This window comes from Ictidomys tridecemlineatus, chromosome 6 (genome assembly GCF_052094955.1).
Source record: "Ictidomys tridecemlineatus isolate mIctTri1 chromosome 6, mIctTri1.hap1, whole genome shotgun sequence".
Classification (NCBI taxonomy): Eukaryota; Metazoa; Chordata; class Mammalia; order Rodentia; family Sciuridae; genus Ictidomys; species Ictidomys tridecemlineatus.
The window spans coordinates 183,861,000-183,877,962 of record NC_135482.1 but is presented as its reverse complement, the minus strand read 5'-3'; the positions used below and the strand labels follow the sequence as shown (position 1 = coordinate 183,877,962).

At 36.4% G+C, this 16,963-nt stretch overlaps 1 protein-coding gene across 3 annotated transcripts in view; it reads right to left on the bottom strand.

The window, feature by feature from the left end:
- The window catches only part of Gpc6 (glypican 6), a 1,046,794-nt gene that overhangs the window by 1,008,999 nt on the left and 20,832 nt on the right, over positions 1-16,963 (bottom strand). The window contains exon 1 of one of the 3 annotated variants that reach the window (XM_078016208.1): positions 6,656-6,931. The exons of the other annotated variants lie outside the window; for them this stretch is intronic. Coding sequence (XP_077872334.1) covers positions 6,656-6,734 — 79 coding nt within the window. The 5' untranslated portion in view covers positions 6,735-6,931. Of the gene's footprint in view, positions 1-6,655; positions 6,932-16,963 lie in introns of those variants that run through there. 3 annotated transcript variants of the gene reach the window in all.

The following is a 16,963-nucleotide window of genomic DNA, read 5'->3' as shown; positions in this document are numbered from 1 at the left end:
GCTGCTACTTATGTTAAAATTCCTGCCCAGACAGTGGGGTTTTCACGAGGCCTCTGGTCCCACACAGCCCAGGTATTCCTGTTGCAAAGGATGAAAGCTGGCAGCCCAAAAGCAAGCCAGCCCATAATGACTCTATGGATAACCCACTGCCCCAAGTGCCATGAGCTGGCCATCCCAGTGACTTCTTCATTGAGGAGCCACAAAGTCCAGGCATTTCTATAGCCAGGACTGCAGTTCGTCCATTCCAGGGAAATTCCCCACAACCCCCCACATACCCTCTCCTTACATTCATATTCATTCATATTCATACACATATTCATTCATTCTCATTCTCTCTCTCTCTCTCTCTCTCTCTCTCTCTCTCTCTCTCTCTCTCTCTCTCTCTCCCTCCCCCCCCCTCTCTCTAAATTTAAGGTCCTGAAGTGAGACCATATGCTGGAGACAGACCAAAGCTGCATGCAGCCATTTCTAAAGTTACATGCCCTTAAGTAATGAGAGGGTCTAATAGGATCTGCTACAACTAAGTTTCAAAGGATACTAGTGACTTCATTTGATTTTTTTTCAAAACCCCAACACAAGAACACTTCAGTCCAGAGATCAGTGTGGACACCAAGAACCTTGAGGACTCACCTTTTAATCTTGTCTCACCTGGGTTCAAGAACCTCCCATAGTTCTCCCTTAGTGAAGGTAAATGTTTTCATATCCATCACTGTGAATAAATTGAAATACTTGAAATTGTTCCCATTACGGCATAAGCTGCATCACCTTCCCAGTTCACACGCGAAAGCTTGAACCCCCAGCACCTGAGAAGGTGACTCCATGTAGAGGGAGGCCTTTGAAAGAGCTGACTGAGGTAATGAGACCACAGCAGGAGGGGCAAATCAGAGAGAAAATTCAGACATGTAGAGTGTCTTAGTCAGCTTTTTCACTGCTATGACGAAAAGATCTGACCAGAACAATTTTAGGGGAGGAAAAGTTTATTTGAGTGCTCTCGGTTTCAGAGGTCTCAGTCCATGGACAGCTGGCTCCATTCCTCAGGGCTCCAGGTCAGGCAGAACATCATGGCAGAAGAGTGTTGAAGAGGGAAGCAGTTCATATGATGATCAGGAAACAGAGAGAGGTCTCCACTTGCTAGATACAAATATATACCCAAAGCCATGCCCCCAATTCCCACCTCCTCCAGCCACACCCTACCACTTAAGTTACCACTCAGTTAATCCCTATCAGGGAATAAATTCACTGATTGGGTTAAGACTCTCACAACCCAATCATTTCTTCTCTGAACCTTCTTGCATTGTCTCATACCTGAGCTTTTGAGGAACACCTCACATCCAAACCATAACATAAGAGATATCAAGCATGTACGCACAAGAAAAAGAGCATGTAAAGATACAGTGAGAAGGCAGCCATCTTTAAGCCAGAGAGAGAGAGGGGATTCAGAGGACACCAAACCCTACACTTCGATCTCCCAAATCTAGAGAAAATATGTTCCTGTTGCTTACTGCACCCAGACTGTGGTATTTTGTTATGGTAGCCACAGCAGACTGATACACCGACTAAATCCTGTGCTCCAGGTAGACCATAATGTTTGAGGGCCCCTAATCTAGGTAAGCACAGTACTCTAAAGAGTGAAGCTTTCTTCTCCTCATTTCCTTGCTTCATAAAATTGTGTCATGTCTAAAACAAAAGCATTTTTTGGACATGTTGCACATGTGCATGTATGAGGATCGATGACAGAAGAAACAATCTCATGTACCCAATTATGATCTTAAATGAACCATTTTTAGAAAAATAACCATTAAGACCTTTAAAACAGTCTTGCCCCAATAAGATGAAAAAGAGTTTGAATGTATCACAGCATCTGTTTGCAACATGTCAGAGTTGGCAGACAGGTTGGTCTATAATCAGAAGCGGGCTTTCAGCTTGGAAGCTGAATGTGTAACATTCCCCAATATTTTGTCTGATTAAGTGCTTAAATTCAGTAGGCTTGAAAATACAATCAAAATATGTGACTATGGGATCTTGTGATTAAATCTTTCCAGTGTTTAAATAAAAATTCTTACTAATTCCCTGTTCAACACTTGTTTTCCTTAGTCAGTTATACAGTGGTAGGTGAGACCCTAATTTGTGATATGACATTGCCATCTAAAAGTGCAGGAAACTATTATATTAAAATCAGAATTCGTTGCATTATTAATGTTCATTTCCATGAGTGTTTATTTGAAAATGCGAAAACAGTAGCTTTTCTTTTTGTTTGTTAAGGAGACATTTTGTGCATTAAATAGGTCTAAAGTAGAAAATCATAGATCTCTCCAAATGAGAAAATTGTCAATAAACCAAGGAAAACTATATGAAATTAGGTTCTATGTTTTGTCTGGGGCTTTGTATATAATATTTTATTTTAGATGCTTAGCAAAATTCCTGGCATATAGTAAGCATTTAATGTATACCATTGAATAAATGAATAAAAATATTAATACTGTAAACACCAAATGAAATCCCTATGTAGCAAAGAATCATGTCCTCCTTTGAAATCCATCCATTATGGCACAAAATTCAATATATTGATAATGAAAAAATTATGTTTATGCTGTTACTGAAAGGACACTTGGGGGAATAAGAAGTCATTCCTATAATGTCATTCATATCACTACATTCCCACAGTGACATTATTATACTCATCGTTTATGTGGCACTGTTCACCATAGGGAAGCCATAATACAATGTCCCAAATATAGTTTGTGTGGTTGAATAAAGCAATGAATGTCTAGGTGCACACCTTTTACAACTCCCTTTTAAACTTTTAAGATACTTATACATAAACTGCGTGATGGTGACTCTATTCATTTCCCTTGAACAATGATGAAATCAAACTGTTGATCTTAAAGGGGAATATTATGAAAAGAAAATTTCCACAAAAACCAGGAAATTTATGACATGTAAAGCATTCTAACTTTTAGGCAAATTAGTTCAATTAGCATGGTGGCTAAGAATTTTGTGAATTGATTGTTCTATCAGAAAAAATTACTAAAAAATCTCCCTTGTCAAGTGAATTCTGTTCACCCAGATATGATTCAAACTTTAGTTTTGTGAAGATAATTTAGAAAATTTATTCCTAGTTTTCAAAGAACTAAAAGGTTTTTCCTAGATCTTAGGAGAAAATTGGGCTTTCTAGGATATGCTTTATTCATATTTGACTTTAAAAAAACGTATGTCATGTTATAGTTTTTGTTGAGAAGTCGACAAAGAAACTGGCTCTCTTTCTCAGGTGCTACCCACCTTCCTTTGGCCTATGTTTTATGAGAACCTAGCCTAACAGCTGCTACTTTCTGGATAAACAGGTAACAGCTTTTCCAAAATCTAACACAAAGAAGTATAATTCTGTTTCTGCAGCCAGTTAATGTAAATGTCCCCGAACTGCTGATACCTAACATGAAAACAAACTTGGAAAAGTCATTGGGTAAGCCTGGGCATGCAGGAGCTGAAATCTGCAGTCCACTGCCTATTCAGAGATTCTCAGCTGCTGCCAGTGATAAAATAGATGAATATTTATAACCTCATTTACTGAATCATTCACAGACATTATATCCAAATAAGACTAGAACAAATTGTTGGAGCTCCACTCTGATATCTTACATGAATTATTTAAGAATCTTCACAACCTGGATTGTTGTATTTCAACAAGCCATGTTTTGCAAAACTGATAAATACAACTCCATTCTAATCACATCATTCCAACATTTTCTAAGATAGATATACAAAGACAATGAATTGCTTCATTCTTCAATTTCCCCTAAAAATTTTACTGTTCAAAATCATTTGCATTTATTGTCCTGTAAATTATTTCTCAAATGAAGTTACTACTGGACTTTTTAAAAGACAATGAAGAAAGCACAATAAATTCATATAGCATGTTTAAATCCCTAGCCAGTTTTAATTTTGTTTAACTTATTCACTTGGTAAACGTACCATCTAGAGACGACTTCCATGTTCCCAAAGCTAAGTCATTAAAATAACAGTTGAACTATAATTATTATGTCAAACTTGTCACACTTCTGAATTTGAAAATAAGATACCCTACAGTGGCCTCATTTACATGACCCAATTTATCCTTTTATCATTCATATAATGAATATCATAATGAATATCAAGTATAAAACTATAGATTTTTCTTCTGCATTGCCAATAAAAACTGTTCACTATATCTTATAATTCAATAAGTGACTATAATCTCATCAGCATGGCACAAAACAAATTTGACTCCATATTTTATAAAGTTTGAGATGTAAGGTCATACGCTTTATTAGTCATATTTTTTGTAAGGAATTAATTCTAGTCTTCAAGGACATTCAGCCAATCGTGGCTCTTAAAATCTGAAAAGCAGTTATCAAATTTTAACAATGTATTAAAAGAAAATTAGTCTTTGTCTATCAAGTATTATTACTTCCCATTTTAAGAACTTCATTTTATAATATCACTCTCAATATTCAAAAGGCTTAGATATTCCATTCATATTCTTTTCGAAAATTATATGTTATCTCATATAATATTAACCTATGTATCTAGGATTCACAGATGTGCTCAGGCTCAAGAGAAAAAACTGACATTGAAGTCACTCACTTGATGGTCCTCAAGAAGTCTAACTAAGGTTGTATCAGTTACTCACACTGGTCCATTTCCAGTCTTCAATTTTGCTTTCAGAGCCTTGTGTGGAAGCCCACATGCACTCTGAAGCCATACTGGATTCACATCACTTCTCCATTTTATCAGCTGTCTTAGGAATTATGTGGACTATAATTCTTACAGTCAAGGATTTCTGGATCCTTCTATCTTAGGCCTTCATTGTTTCAGAAAGAAAAAGTTATTATTCAGGTATCTTCAGACAATACCTTCACTGCTTTGGGGCAAGGTGAATAGGACAGAGAGAGAAACAGAAGATTTGATAACTAAATCAATTTTAAGGGACTTAATTTAGCTAAAAATTGAGAGAAACAGAACATAAGGCAGAGAGGTCACAGTGTACAGTTGGGTGGAACTTTCTTCCCAGTCCTAAAGTTTCCTGGGGAGACATTTCTGATAGAAAAAATCCTAGCTCAGTCTTGCCCCCTGGAGCACTTCTACCTGGAGAAGAGGAACTATCAGAAGTAGGAATGAGGGAGAAGGAACCCAGCTCACAACACAAGCTCTCCCTGTCCCTTGAATGCATTTGCTTTCTGTTCTGTTTTTTGCCCAGAGAAATAATGAGAGAGACCTCTGATTGTCCAGATGTGCTGCTAACTATGGGAGCAAGTCTATTACAATCAGCTTTAATCTCCATTTGTCACTATAATCTCTATGTATCTGTCTTCTCTATTCTGTTCCTCACTTACTGCCAAACTGGGGAAGCAAAGGAGAAGAGGATGATGACTGCTGATTCTGTAAAACCCCCAAATTTATATAAGACACGAGGGGGCATGTCCTCCAGGGGGCTTACTTCCTCTTAAGAGAAAAAAACAAAAATAATTTTAAGACAAATGTAAGGAAGCAATGAAAAAGAAAATATGTAACATATATGAGACCCTGGTAGAGGCAGAAGGGGGTTTTAAAAAGGAGATTCTGAAAAGGCTTCAGGGAAAACTGTTAAGTAGACTTGAAAGCATTTGGGATTTGAAAACCGACTTACAGAGAAAAGACGAGAAAAATGTTCCAGGTATAGAGAACTAAAATAATTATTAATTGATTGTTCAGTGGTGTTCAAAGAAGCACACTGCTTTCCAGTGCGCGCACACACACACACGATCAGACTTCTGATGTGTTATCTACATGTCTATGAAGAAACACATAAGTGTGTGTACATGTGTGTACACGCGTCTATACAACCCTCAGGAAAAGCTCTGATGGGAAGCCCACCTTGTTTAATTGAGGAGACGAGAGATGAGTTTGTAGGTGGCTGTGAGGACTTTCAGCATTAACTCAGACTGCTGATGTCAACTACCACACCTATTTCTATACAGTGGGGTTACATTTAGATACTAACAAGTTATTCAATTGATATAAAGAAGAAAGGAAAAAGGAAAGGAATGGGGTAGGAAGACAGTGAGAATTACAATGAGAAATACTTGATAATGAAACTACACAAGCCTTAATTTATTTCTGTATTTAGAAGTCACCCTAGGACGGTAAAATGCCAATAGGACATCTTTATGACAATCAATATTCATTACACTGATAAATGTAAAAATCAAAATCAATACCCAAAGTTTCAACTGATAGAATAGTAGATAAATGTCATGTGGCTACTCACTTCAAAAATTATAGGCCTTATATGTCTATCTCAATACATCTGAATGTAATTATATTGTTTCTCACTGACATAACCCTGAATAAGTTGATTTTGCCTTGGACTATTTCCAAACTTATAACATGCCTCTAATTATTCATCAAATACACAATCACTCAGATAATAATATTGCTAACAATGAAGCAAGGTCTCTCTAGGGTAAAATCTGTATTTCCAAACCTCTCTTTAACCCACTTCTAAGTCCATGATGAAACGTTAGTTTATTGTTTATGTTTTGTAAATTTAATAATAGTTATCATGTTTATTCCAAATTAGGGCAACTTTTACTAATGTGTTTCCAAGAGACATTGAAATGGGAAGAAAAGAGACTCTGACCTTGGCAAAGCATTCCAGGCAGGCATCCCAGAGGAGATGGAGGAGATGGGGCTTGAGCTGAAGTCGGACGGATGCACATAAGGTGGGTTGCTCAAGGAGAGGGAGGCAGAGAAGACAGCAGATGGGTGGATCCAGGATGGAGCCTTCCAAGAGCCAGGGAACTGGCTTGTAGTCAGTACATCAGGAGTGTGGAATGCCAGATGAGTACAGTTCTGGGGGCCACATTAAGCAATTGTGTCTTCTTTGTGGAGGCCATGGAAGATGTCACAATATTTGGACCAGGCCTCTCTGGCCTCAATTAGTCAATCTTATCAAAGAACTTCATATCTCTGTGTTTCCCAATAAGACTGACTTGGCTGCAGCAAATGGAATTGACACAAACATAAGCAAAATGCTTACATGACATCTAGAGATGACTCACATGCTTACACTACTCTCTCTCTCTCTCTCTTTTTTTTTTTTTTTTTTTTTTAATTCACTTAGAATTGGTCTTTATGGAGCCAGGAAAGTTGTATCCACCCTGCTCATTCCACTACACCTCCCTGCAGGCAAAAACCCTACTTACAAGTTCATTGCTATACTCTGAGATGAAAAGTAGTACATGACACCGTATAGATTTTCTCACTGACTGAGGAATCTAATATTCAAATTTTGATATTCTAAATGGAGATTATCCAAGTCTTGTCTCTGTACCTCTATTCTGTAGACTGTCCACATGAACTGAGCAGAGTTTTTAATACAGAACAAGGCACCTGCCAACATCTGAGCATAAGATAGAAATTTGCAAATCAAGAAAGAGATACTTAATTTTAAAGGAAGTGCCCACGAACCACTGAAACACAGAAAGCATCCATGAACAGGCATGATTCCTGAGGGACATGCCCTTGTCCCACGCCCCTGACCCATGTCCTTTTCTGCAAAAGTAACATGAGGTCAACCCACAGTGCAGGAAAAACCAGCACCAAATTGTATAACTCCACCCTCCCTCCACCTTTCCAGCCCAGTCTAAAGCAAATGTTCTATAAAGATTATCACCCCATAGAAACAGAATGCTTTCTCTCCCTCTAAGGATGGCTCACATTCTGCCTTGAACATGCATTCCTTGCTTTACACCAAAGGCATCTCTATCTTGAGGTTGTCTCCTATTTCCTTGAATGTGTATCTACTTTCCTAAATAAACCTCTGTCCCTGCCTCTGACTGGCATGTGTTGAAAGTCTTTCTGCCATAAATGCCAAGAGACCTGCTGATCCTAAGTCAAGTTCCCCCTTCTCTCTGGAAACTCCTGGGACCCTTCTTCAGAGACATCTCTTCTCCAGGCAAAACCATCTTAAGTAAATGGCATTGGAACTACATATCAACTGTCCAAAGGTTACTTACTGTATGTTCAGCAAAGTATAAGTTTATTTCTCAAATAAGCATCTTATAATTCTTTATCTCTACAGAAATGCACATAACCCACTTTAAAAGATCTTGAATGATACACACAATGCTAAAAATGAGCCCTGAGAAAACTATGCAATATAGATCATTTATTTTTAGGTTGAAATGGATAAAATCTAAATTAAGAGGCTAGTTACTAAGGTTACAAAAATGAGTGAAGAAAGTAAAAACAGTATTCAGTCAGTCCTATTAAATAACAAAAAACTTACTCAACAAGATATACCTTTATACAACACAGTGGCCCCCAAGAGCTACATGTCTGCTAATCTAAACACATTCATTCTTGTTTTTTCATCTATTGTATAAAAAATCTATTCCTAAACAAACATAAAACCCATTAGCACTATAAGCTGATAAAAATTAGGTATAAAACCTAGTAAAATGTTAATCTGGTGTTAAAAGAGAAAACAACACAGCAGGATTTAATGATATTTGACTTTTTTCCAAGTTCCAAAGACCACACAAAGCATTTCAATCTTAAATTCCTGAAATTAGGTATTAAAAAATAGTAGTTGAAAATCATATCAAACATTTGTGTAGTCCTTTACAATTCACAAAGTACCTTAATTTACATTAGATCATTTAGAATAAGAGATCAAAGTGGAGGGACCAAGAATTAGACTTTTTTTTTGCCTAGAAACTGAAAGAGCAGGTGTAACTTCATACAAATCTTCAAACATATGAAAAGGTTTTTTTAAATAATCAGAATGAAATGATAAAAGAGAAAACACGACAGGAATTTCTTCATGAAAAAAAGATATATTAAAATATTACCTTGCTAAAAACATCTGTTGAAAAGTATAAATAAGCTATTCAAGAGGTCAAAGTGTCTGCAATGTCCTAAATTACTGGATCTTGTGTCTTCTTAGAAAAGTCCATATTGGTCACATTTGAAATTTCCATTTAAGAGAAAAATCACATTCCTAAAAATTTTTGGTTTTAAAACTTGAATAAAATAGGTTATAACAAATTTGAATGCATCAGTATCCTAAGAAATAAGTGTTCTCCATATTCTCAAAGATCCACCATGTAAACCTTCATATTTCAATGCTGCAATATCCCTATTAAAAGAGACCAGCACAGCTGGCTTCCGTTATTAGTGAACTATCATTACTTCAGCTTAATTTGGATTTTACAAGTTATTTTCTTTATAGATCAGTAAGTCATAAACTAAAATAGGTGTCACAGTCTGTTTATAATCTCTTCACTTCCAGAATGCACAAGTATCTCAGTTCATTTTCATGCAGGAATTCTAAGCCATCGTTTCTTTGAGTCTCTTGAGTAATACATGACAGAGTATAGAATAATAAATCACATTTTACTACTTATAGAATGGCAGAAGCCATGAGGCTATATATAATTCTCCATTACTTCTGCCTTCCATAAGTGGTATTTACCAGCAGAGCCCCAACTCTGACATTTAATCTCCTTAAATTCTGATCAAGTTTTTAACATTACCTGTATTTAACTGGATAATAGTCATTCTTCTTTATTTCAACACTGAGGGGAAAACTTAACAAAACGACCTCTATATGTTACCCAATTTGCATGAACTAAACCCCTCAGCTTCTATATTCAGATCCAAAGCATCTAAACTACAAGCTATGTTGGACCAGGGCAATTCAGATACCGACCCAAATGAATACAAAAAGCATTAATTCCCATCTTCCTTCCTATAAATGAGGCTACTGGGTCATATGAACTCTAATGTCCCTTTTTCTGTAAAGGTAGTAGGTTTCTTTAATTTCGTAGCAGCCCTATGCCAGTTTTTGTCATTTCTGTTGTCAAATATTTGGTGACCTTTTGGTTGCTGGGATCATGAGTTGCTGCTGTGAATATTGGTATGTTATCAGGGTGTCTATAATGTGTTATTTGCAAAAGATTATGTTGGCATGAAAATATTCACAAACAGCCAGAAATTATACACAAATTAAGAATTAACTACTATGACACATAAGCACATCATTTACACTTGTGAAAAATAAAATTAATTTATAAAATGCTAACAGTGTTTGGTAAAAACAGAACTAATTCCCACCTTTTCTTGCTTACTGGAAATCAGAGAATATAAATATCGACAGATAACTTTAATAGTTATTATGGTTTCTCCATTTTAGAGTATGGATTAAACTCATGCATGTGTAATAGTAGACTGGTAAATATGTAATAATCAACTTTCCAGGAAATAAGGCTTTGATTTTTTAGTGCTTGCCAATTTCCATAGTATAAATACTCCTACCTTGGCTGATTTTGAGCTAAAAATGTGAGGTCAACTATTTTGTAAAATGTCTGATAATTTAACAATGAGTCTTTGTGAATCAATAAATGTTGGCTCTAACACAATATCTGAATCAGAAATACACATATACACACACCAAAAATATGTCTATACACACACAAATGTGACAGCAGACATAAAAGGAAAATTTAAATATAGTTAGTAAGCAAATTGATTTCTTCAAAGTTTATGGTGGTTCTTTCTAAAGGTCAGAATTTCACTTCATGTCACCTATATTTCTAACCACATATCTTACTTAATTGCCTCTGAGGTGCCTTATAGAGTAACATCAATGGTTTTTAAATACATCAGCATTTACCATACAATTAGTTATGGCCATATGTTTGGTGTCTGGGGAAAAAAAAAAGCAGGCCAGATTTAAGATCTCAGCAGACCTCTTAGAAATTTCATAATCTTATCTTCTTATCATCCTCAGGATAAGAATGCCTATTGGTGAATGAAGACAGTGCTTACTTGGATAGAGACTCACATATTCCAAATGCAGAGATAAAGCATTTAGTTTTCAGTACACCATTAATCTCACAGTTGAATAAGTCTGCTTTTATTCATCACAGCCTTCTTCTCCAATGGCGCAAAATTCTAAGGAGAGAAGTTGACTGGAAGAATCCCTAAAGCTCCATCCATCCATCATCTCTGTAAACTGGAAAGCCCAAGCCCTAAACAAAATGGCAAAAGGTCCACATAACAGAAAAGCAATGAGCTGACATCTAAAAGAGCTAGGCAGAGAGTGGCAGGCACAGCACAACTCCATCCATATGTACCGACATGTGACCAGCACCCTCCAGGATTGTGCAACATGGCGCCTCTAAGTGCTTGTCTGCTGCTACTGGGAAAATAACAGCATAACACAGAAGCATGGTGATATTCATTGAAATGTTGAATGCCTATAACTTTTTTTCTAGCAATTCCACTTTCAGGAAATTATGTTAGCAATAAACTCCCACTTTTGTGAAAATGTGTTCATCTAAGGACATTTGCTATAGAGCTGTTTGCAATCACATCTACATTGTCCTGGAACAGACAGACCACTGGTAAATAGGTACAGAGGCAAGTCTTTATATACTGAAATGAAATAAACCTCAAGATGCATTAAGTGGAAAATAGTAGCATAAAAATGCATAGAGTATGGAACCATGTGGTTTAATACCTGAAATATAAATATTTCTGTAAACAGAACCTATCAATGGTAGTAATGCAATTGCCTGTAAAAATGTTTGTCTCTGAAGAGGTCAAAGCTGTTTTATCATTTTCATTATCAGTTCATAAGTAAGTTCTAAGAAGTAAAAACTTCTAGAAGCTCTTGTCATGACTTGTCAAATGTTCCAGGTTCAATGTTCCTTAGACTCTCATTACATTTTTTTTCACAAAAAGACTTCAGAGTCACCTGGCACAAAAGGATCTACATTTTCACCCATTTTGAAAATTAATCTCTCCCACTTGTTCTCTGACTAGAATCCTCCCTCCTTTTCTCTCAAGAGACCTCTGAAGGTGCTGTCCCCAAAATAATGGTCACTGTTGTCCTCTAAAGTTTGCACCTAAGAAAGATAAATGTTATTTTTGCCTTGAGAAAAACTCTATGAGCCAAGAAAACGTTGTGAGACATTGCAAAGGGCCATGCATTTGCCCAAAAATGTGAAAAGATGAGGGTTTATAGGGGTTATTTCCTGTATACCCAGCAATGTTACAGTCTTATAAAATCAGAATTTACATAGCCTGACTCCAACATGGGCACTCTCATTACTAACTTAATGTAAAAAAAATAATAATAATACGATATAAGTGTGTGTGTGTGTATACAAAAAAATGTGAACAATGCCAGAAACACCAAAGTTACTTCATCTTTATTAATCTGCTTTTCTTGATCAACATTTGCCTATCCTCAATATTTTTCACTAAACCTCAGGTTAACACCTCAAAAGTGAACAGATAATCAGTTAAATCCGCTGGTTAAGAGGCTTATCTATCTGTCCAACCCTGGGCAAAGTACATCTGAAACAAATGAAACTACATAAGCCTATCCCTGGAGAAACTGAAAATCTTCAAGCAGCAGCCCTGCTTCTCAGGAAACTTTGGTGTGGTATACTTACACCCAGTTTCCCTAGGAATATGGAGTTTCTTTTATTACTTTCCCCATGCAAAGAAATTACAAGATTGATTTATCTAGAATTGGCAATATACACATATACACCTTAGAATGCTGAAAAGCAATAATCAGGCTGCATCTAGACCCAGCTGTTTCAAATAAACTAATATGGGAAAAAAGTACTAGCAGAGAAAGCTGAACTCATTTTCAAACCATAGCGCGTATGATCATACAACTCTCAGAAACTAATTGCTAAAAATATTCTTAGAGGAGCTAGGCGCGGTGGTGCACACCTGTAATTCCAGGAGGTTGAGGCAGGAGGATCACAAGTGCAAGGCCAGCCTCAGCAATTCAGCAAGGACCTAAGCAACTTAGCGAGACTGTTTCAAAATAAAAAGTGAAAAAGGGCTGGGCATGTGGCTCAGTGGTTAAGTGCCTCTGGGGTCAATTCCCAGTACCAAAAAGAAAAAAGAAGAAGAAGTATTCTTAGAAAGTGGGAACCCTGAGAAAGCCGAAAAAACAGACAATCCTCTGAATTTGGAATAACTGTATTGAGAGCATCGATAAGGACCATTCTGCAGGCACTCTGGTTTTGCAGGGCCTGTCTCGTGCTTCCTGAGCCAGGCTCTATAAGTTCCTTTCTTCCTAACTGCCCACACCTGATGGAACTGGCTTCCCAGAGGGAACAAAGCACTCACTAATCAATACAGTCTTCAGTCTTCAAAAGGGAATCTGAAGACAGTAATACATCTTGGTTCTTGCGGGTGTAGCAATAAGAGCCTTGCCTTTGGTTCTGGAAAAAATTATCTGTTAGTGAAGGAGTTTTCTTTGTATTTCAAAGGAATTTGGAAAAGGTGTCTGACTGTAAGTCTGAAAAAGACAATGGTGCATCCCCCCCACCCACCTTGACTATGCATAATGAAAACTTAACCCAAACAACAGTTTCATTTTGGCACTTGAACAACAAAATAAAATGAAAGGAAAGACAATCAAATTCTAATTGTTAACCTGATGACTACTACATTGCTTAAAATATTATTTTTTTTTCCCAAAATACTTCTGATGCCCCTATTTCTTGGTGTCCTCTGTGCATTCCTGGTGTGCTTATTGGGTAATCCAACACTGGCTTTCATAACTTCCCCCCATCAGCACCATAATAAACAAGCAGAAGGACTCAAAATCCAGATGTCAGCCAAATTTAAAATTTAAATCTTGTTTTCGATTTTTCTCAAGGACAATAATGCTTTAGCAAATTATCCTATAATATGATTTAAATATAACAATGCCCTAGGTACTGACCAATAACATTATAAATTAAGGAAATGGGTAGTTTTTTACTAACAGTCTCAATTATTATAAAAATATGCATCTAACAGGTTTTATTTGGGTAACCAGTCCCAAGAGTGTCTATTAACAAAAGGTATTTACTTTGATATTCTTAAAATTTCATCTTCTATATTCCAACACTAAGGTACTTTTCCATATTTTACAAGTTTTAGGTGTAGATTTGGCTGATATGTCAATGATGGATTTTTATTAACAAAGCCTAGCAAAGTAAATGGTATTACTAAAATTCTTTTAAAATGATGGCTGAATTATAAACAAAAACATTGATCCACTAGCTAATACTCAAATTAACTGATTTATTGGTATATATTGAATCTCCTCAACAAAGACTCTTACAAGTTAGAATTTACTAAAATAAAGGTACCATTGCTGAATCCATCAATAATTAATTATATTGCTTTTTTTAAAAATTTTCTTAAAATGAGTAACCTGGTAGAAGAGTACAGTAAACATCACTACAAACATTTGCAATTTTCTTTCTTATTTATTCTTCATTTAACACCAACTTCATATTATAAAAGCTTCCATTCCATTGATGTTTGTACAATGCCTAAAACTCATCTATATCAAAGTAAATACATTCAGAACTTCAAAAGTCAGTTTTAATTTCTTATTCTCTTTTGAGTTTACACTGAAAAGACAGTTTATATCTGAAAAGACATAAGCAGTGACATCTAACAACTGTGTTGAAGTAACACCAATCTATTAATGCCACCAAATAATATATCAAAATTGACGATTTTACCAAAGAATCATACAATGGGAACACAATTAGCATGTGTATTGTACACACCTTATAGAGTCCTTAGATTCCCAAGTGTCTGAAAGTCAGCACATTCTGGTTACGATGCTCACTTGGTAAGACCAAAGATAAGAAAGGAAAAAAATTGATGTCAATTCCTAAGAAGCATCCAATGATACACAAAGCCTTAATTATATTCCCCCTTTAACTTTCCGCCTGTCTCCTACCCTTAAACAGTTCAGCTCCTAAGACTTAACCCCCTCTAGAAATCCATTAATCAGTCCCTCCAGTGCCTAGACCTGTTCTGGAAGCCAGGCTCAATAGAAGCCTATGTAATGGAACTCAGCACAGTATCAGGTGTATGTTAGCTCTTAAGTAGAGAAACACAGAATGAGAAATCACAACTGAAAGAAATTTAGGAGAAAATGGAATGTGTTTCTAAAGTAATAGCCACAGTGAACACTAACTTACCACTAAAATGCATTTCTCCATCAAGTCTGTACTCATTTGCATTAGCCAGATACATACCATTGCTTTCCACCTTCAGGAGTGACCTGGAGCTAATTTTAACTAAAATGAACTCTAAAATGTTTTGCCTCCCACCCTCCATTGGATGCCTACTGGTGTGCAACAGAGACCAACCAATGTTGAAGCAGAAAAAAAACTCACTGGTAGGAACTAGGGCATGAAGAAGTAGGCTTAGAAGACAAGTAGGTACAGAAGAACCATCAGCCATGAGCACAGCCAAATGCCACCCATAGGGGGCACTGTTGAACACTTCCTGAAACTCACCACAGGTCACTCCATTAGTGCTGCTAAGCCACTGCTATATCCAGAATGAATTCTTCACTCTTCCTGCTTCTTTGAGTTTCCAACAGCCAATGAAAAGCAGGAGAGATAGATTATAGGTCATGGACCGACATCCTGGATGAAAATGGTGCTTGGGAAGTCCAGCATCTGCCATTTTCATTCCTGTAACTGGAGGTGAGCTCTGCCTCCATCAACACTCAAAAAGATAATGATTTCTCAAACCTAGCCAGGGGATTCAGATGCGAGCACCCTGAGTAACCACAAAGTATCTCAAAAGTTGATACTAATAATAAACTGTCACTTGCTCCTACACTCTAGAGCTGTCTCAGCACTAGAATCATTTTGTGCTACTTTTTACTTTTTCTAGTAACTAAGATTAAATGCTACTTAATATTTGGAAAGAATTGCAACTAGTGGTACATAGGCCAATATGTGTAAAAATTATCTTCTTTCTTGAAAAGGTTAAATTTCCTCACTTGCAATAGAAAAAGCATACGCTTCACCTAGATGATAGTGTAATACTTGGGCTTTTGGAATCTGCTCATTTACTGACCTACCTATACCCATGAACAAGTTCACCATACATTGTTCACAATGTGAACAATTATACCAACAATGAAAAGATGTTGTAGGGATTATGCAAGATACTACAAGAGTTTAAAACAGTATGTGAAACTTAGAGAGAGCTCAATACATGTGCTATTTCATTATAAATTTTTTTAAAAAAAATACTGTTTGAACATGAAGCCCATTTTTAGCAATCTCACTGCAATATCCATGGTTTATCTCAATTCTGTTTCATCTCATTAAAGGGCAAACTTCAACTATATGGAAAGGTCAATCATTTGATACTTTCATTATAGCAAGAGAAAAGACAGTCCATCTTTTCAAAAAGATCAATGGAATAGACCATTCTACTTATCATAAAGGTAATGACATTTTTTTTTAGAGGCAAAGTTACAGGTAAAATACAAGGGTGATCTCTCTCTCTAAAAATTAGGATAGGGACAATAATGTAAAATGTTTAGCTAGACCTAAATACAAATTTTATCAGCTATATTACTAATGTATATGGAAGAGAAATATCTCAATATCAGACTCGACTGAAAATACCTCACATCACACTGTACACTGTCCCACCTACAGTGTAAGCTCTTTGAGGACCGAAAGCTCATGTGCTAAAAAGTCTGCTGAAATTAAAGTAGAAACACCATGCATGGATGTTAGCAAATGCCCAGTAGAATATAGAATGCTGTTTATGACAGAGAAGATGTGTGAGTTGGTCGACATATACCTGAGGACGGCTTTCTAGAATTCAAATGGAAGACCAGGTTATGACACTGTTTGGCCCATGTGCATGGACACCAAATGCTTTATCTGTGCCTGGCACTGTGGCCGGGACAAATCAAACATGATCCTTCTTCTAGGAGCTTATAGATTAATGGGCAACTAACTATCAAATATACTAGATAGTTATATTTTATAGTTATAATAACAAGTTAGAAAGTGATTTCTGCTCAAAAATGTTCTAATAAAATATGACAGGTTAGAGGAGAGAGGAATTATCCCTACTAAACACATCCTAC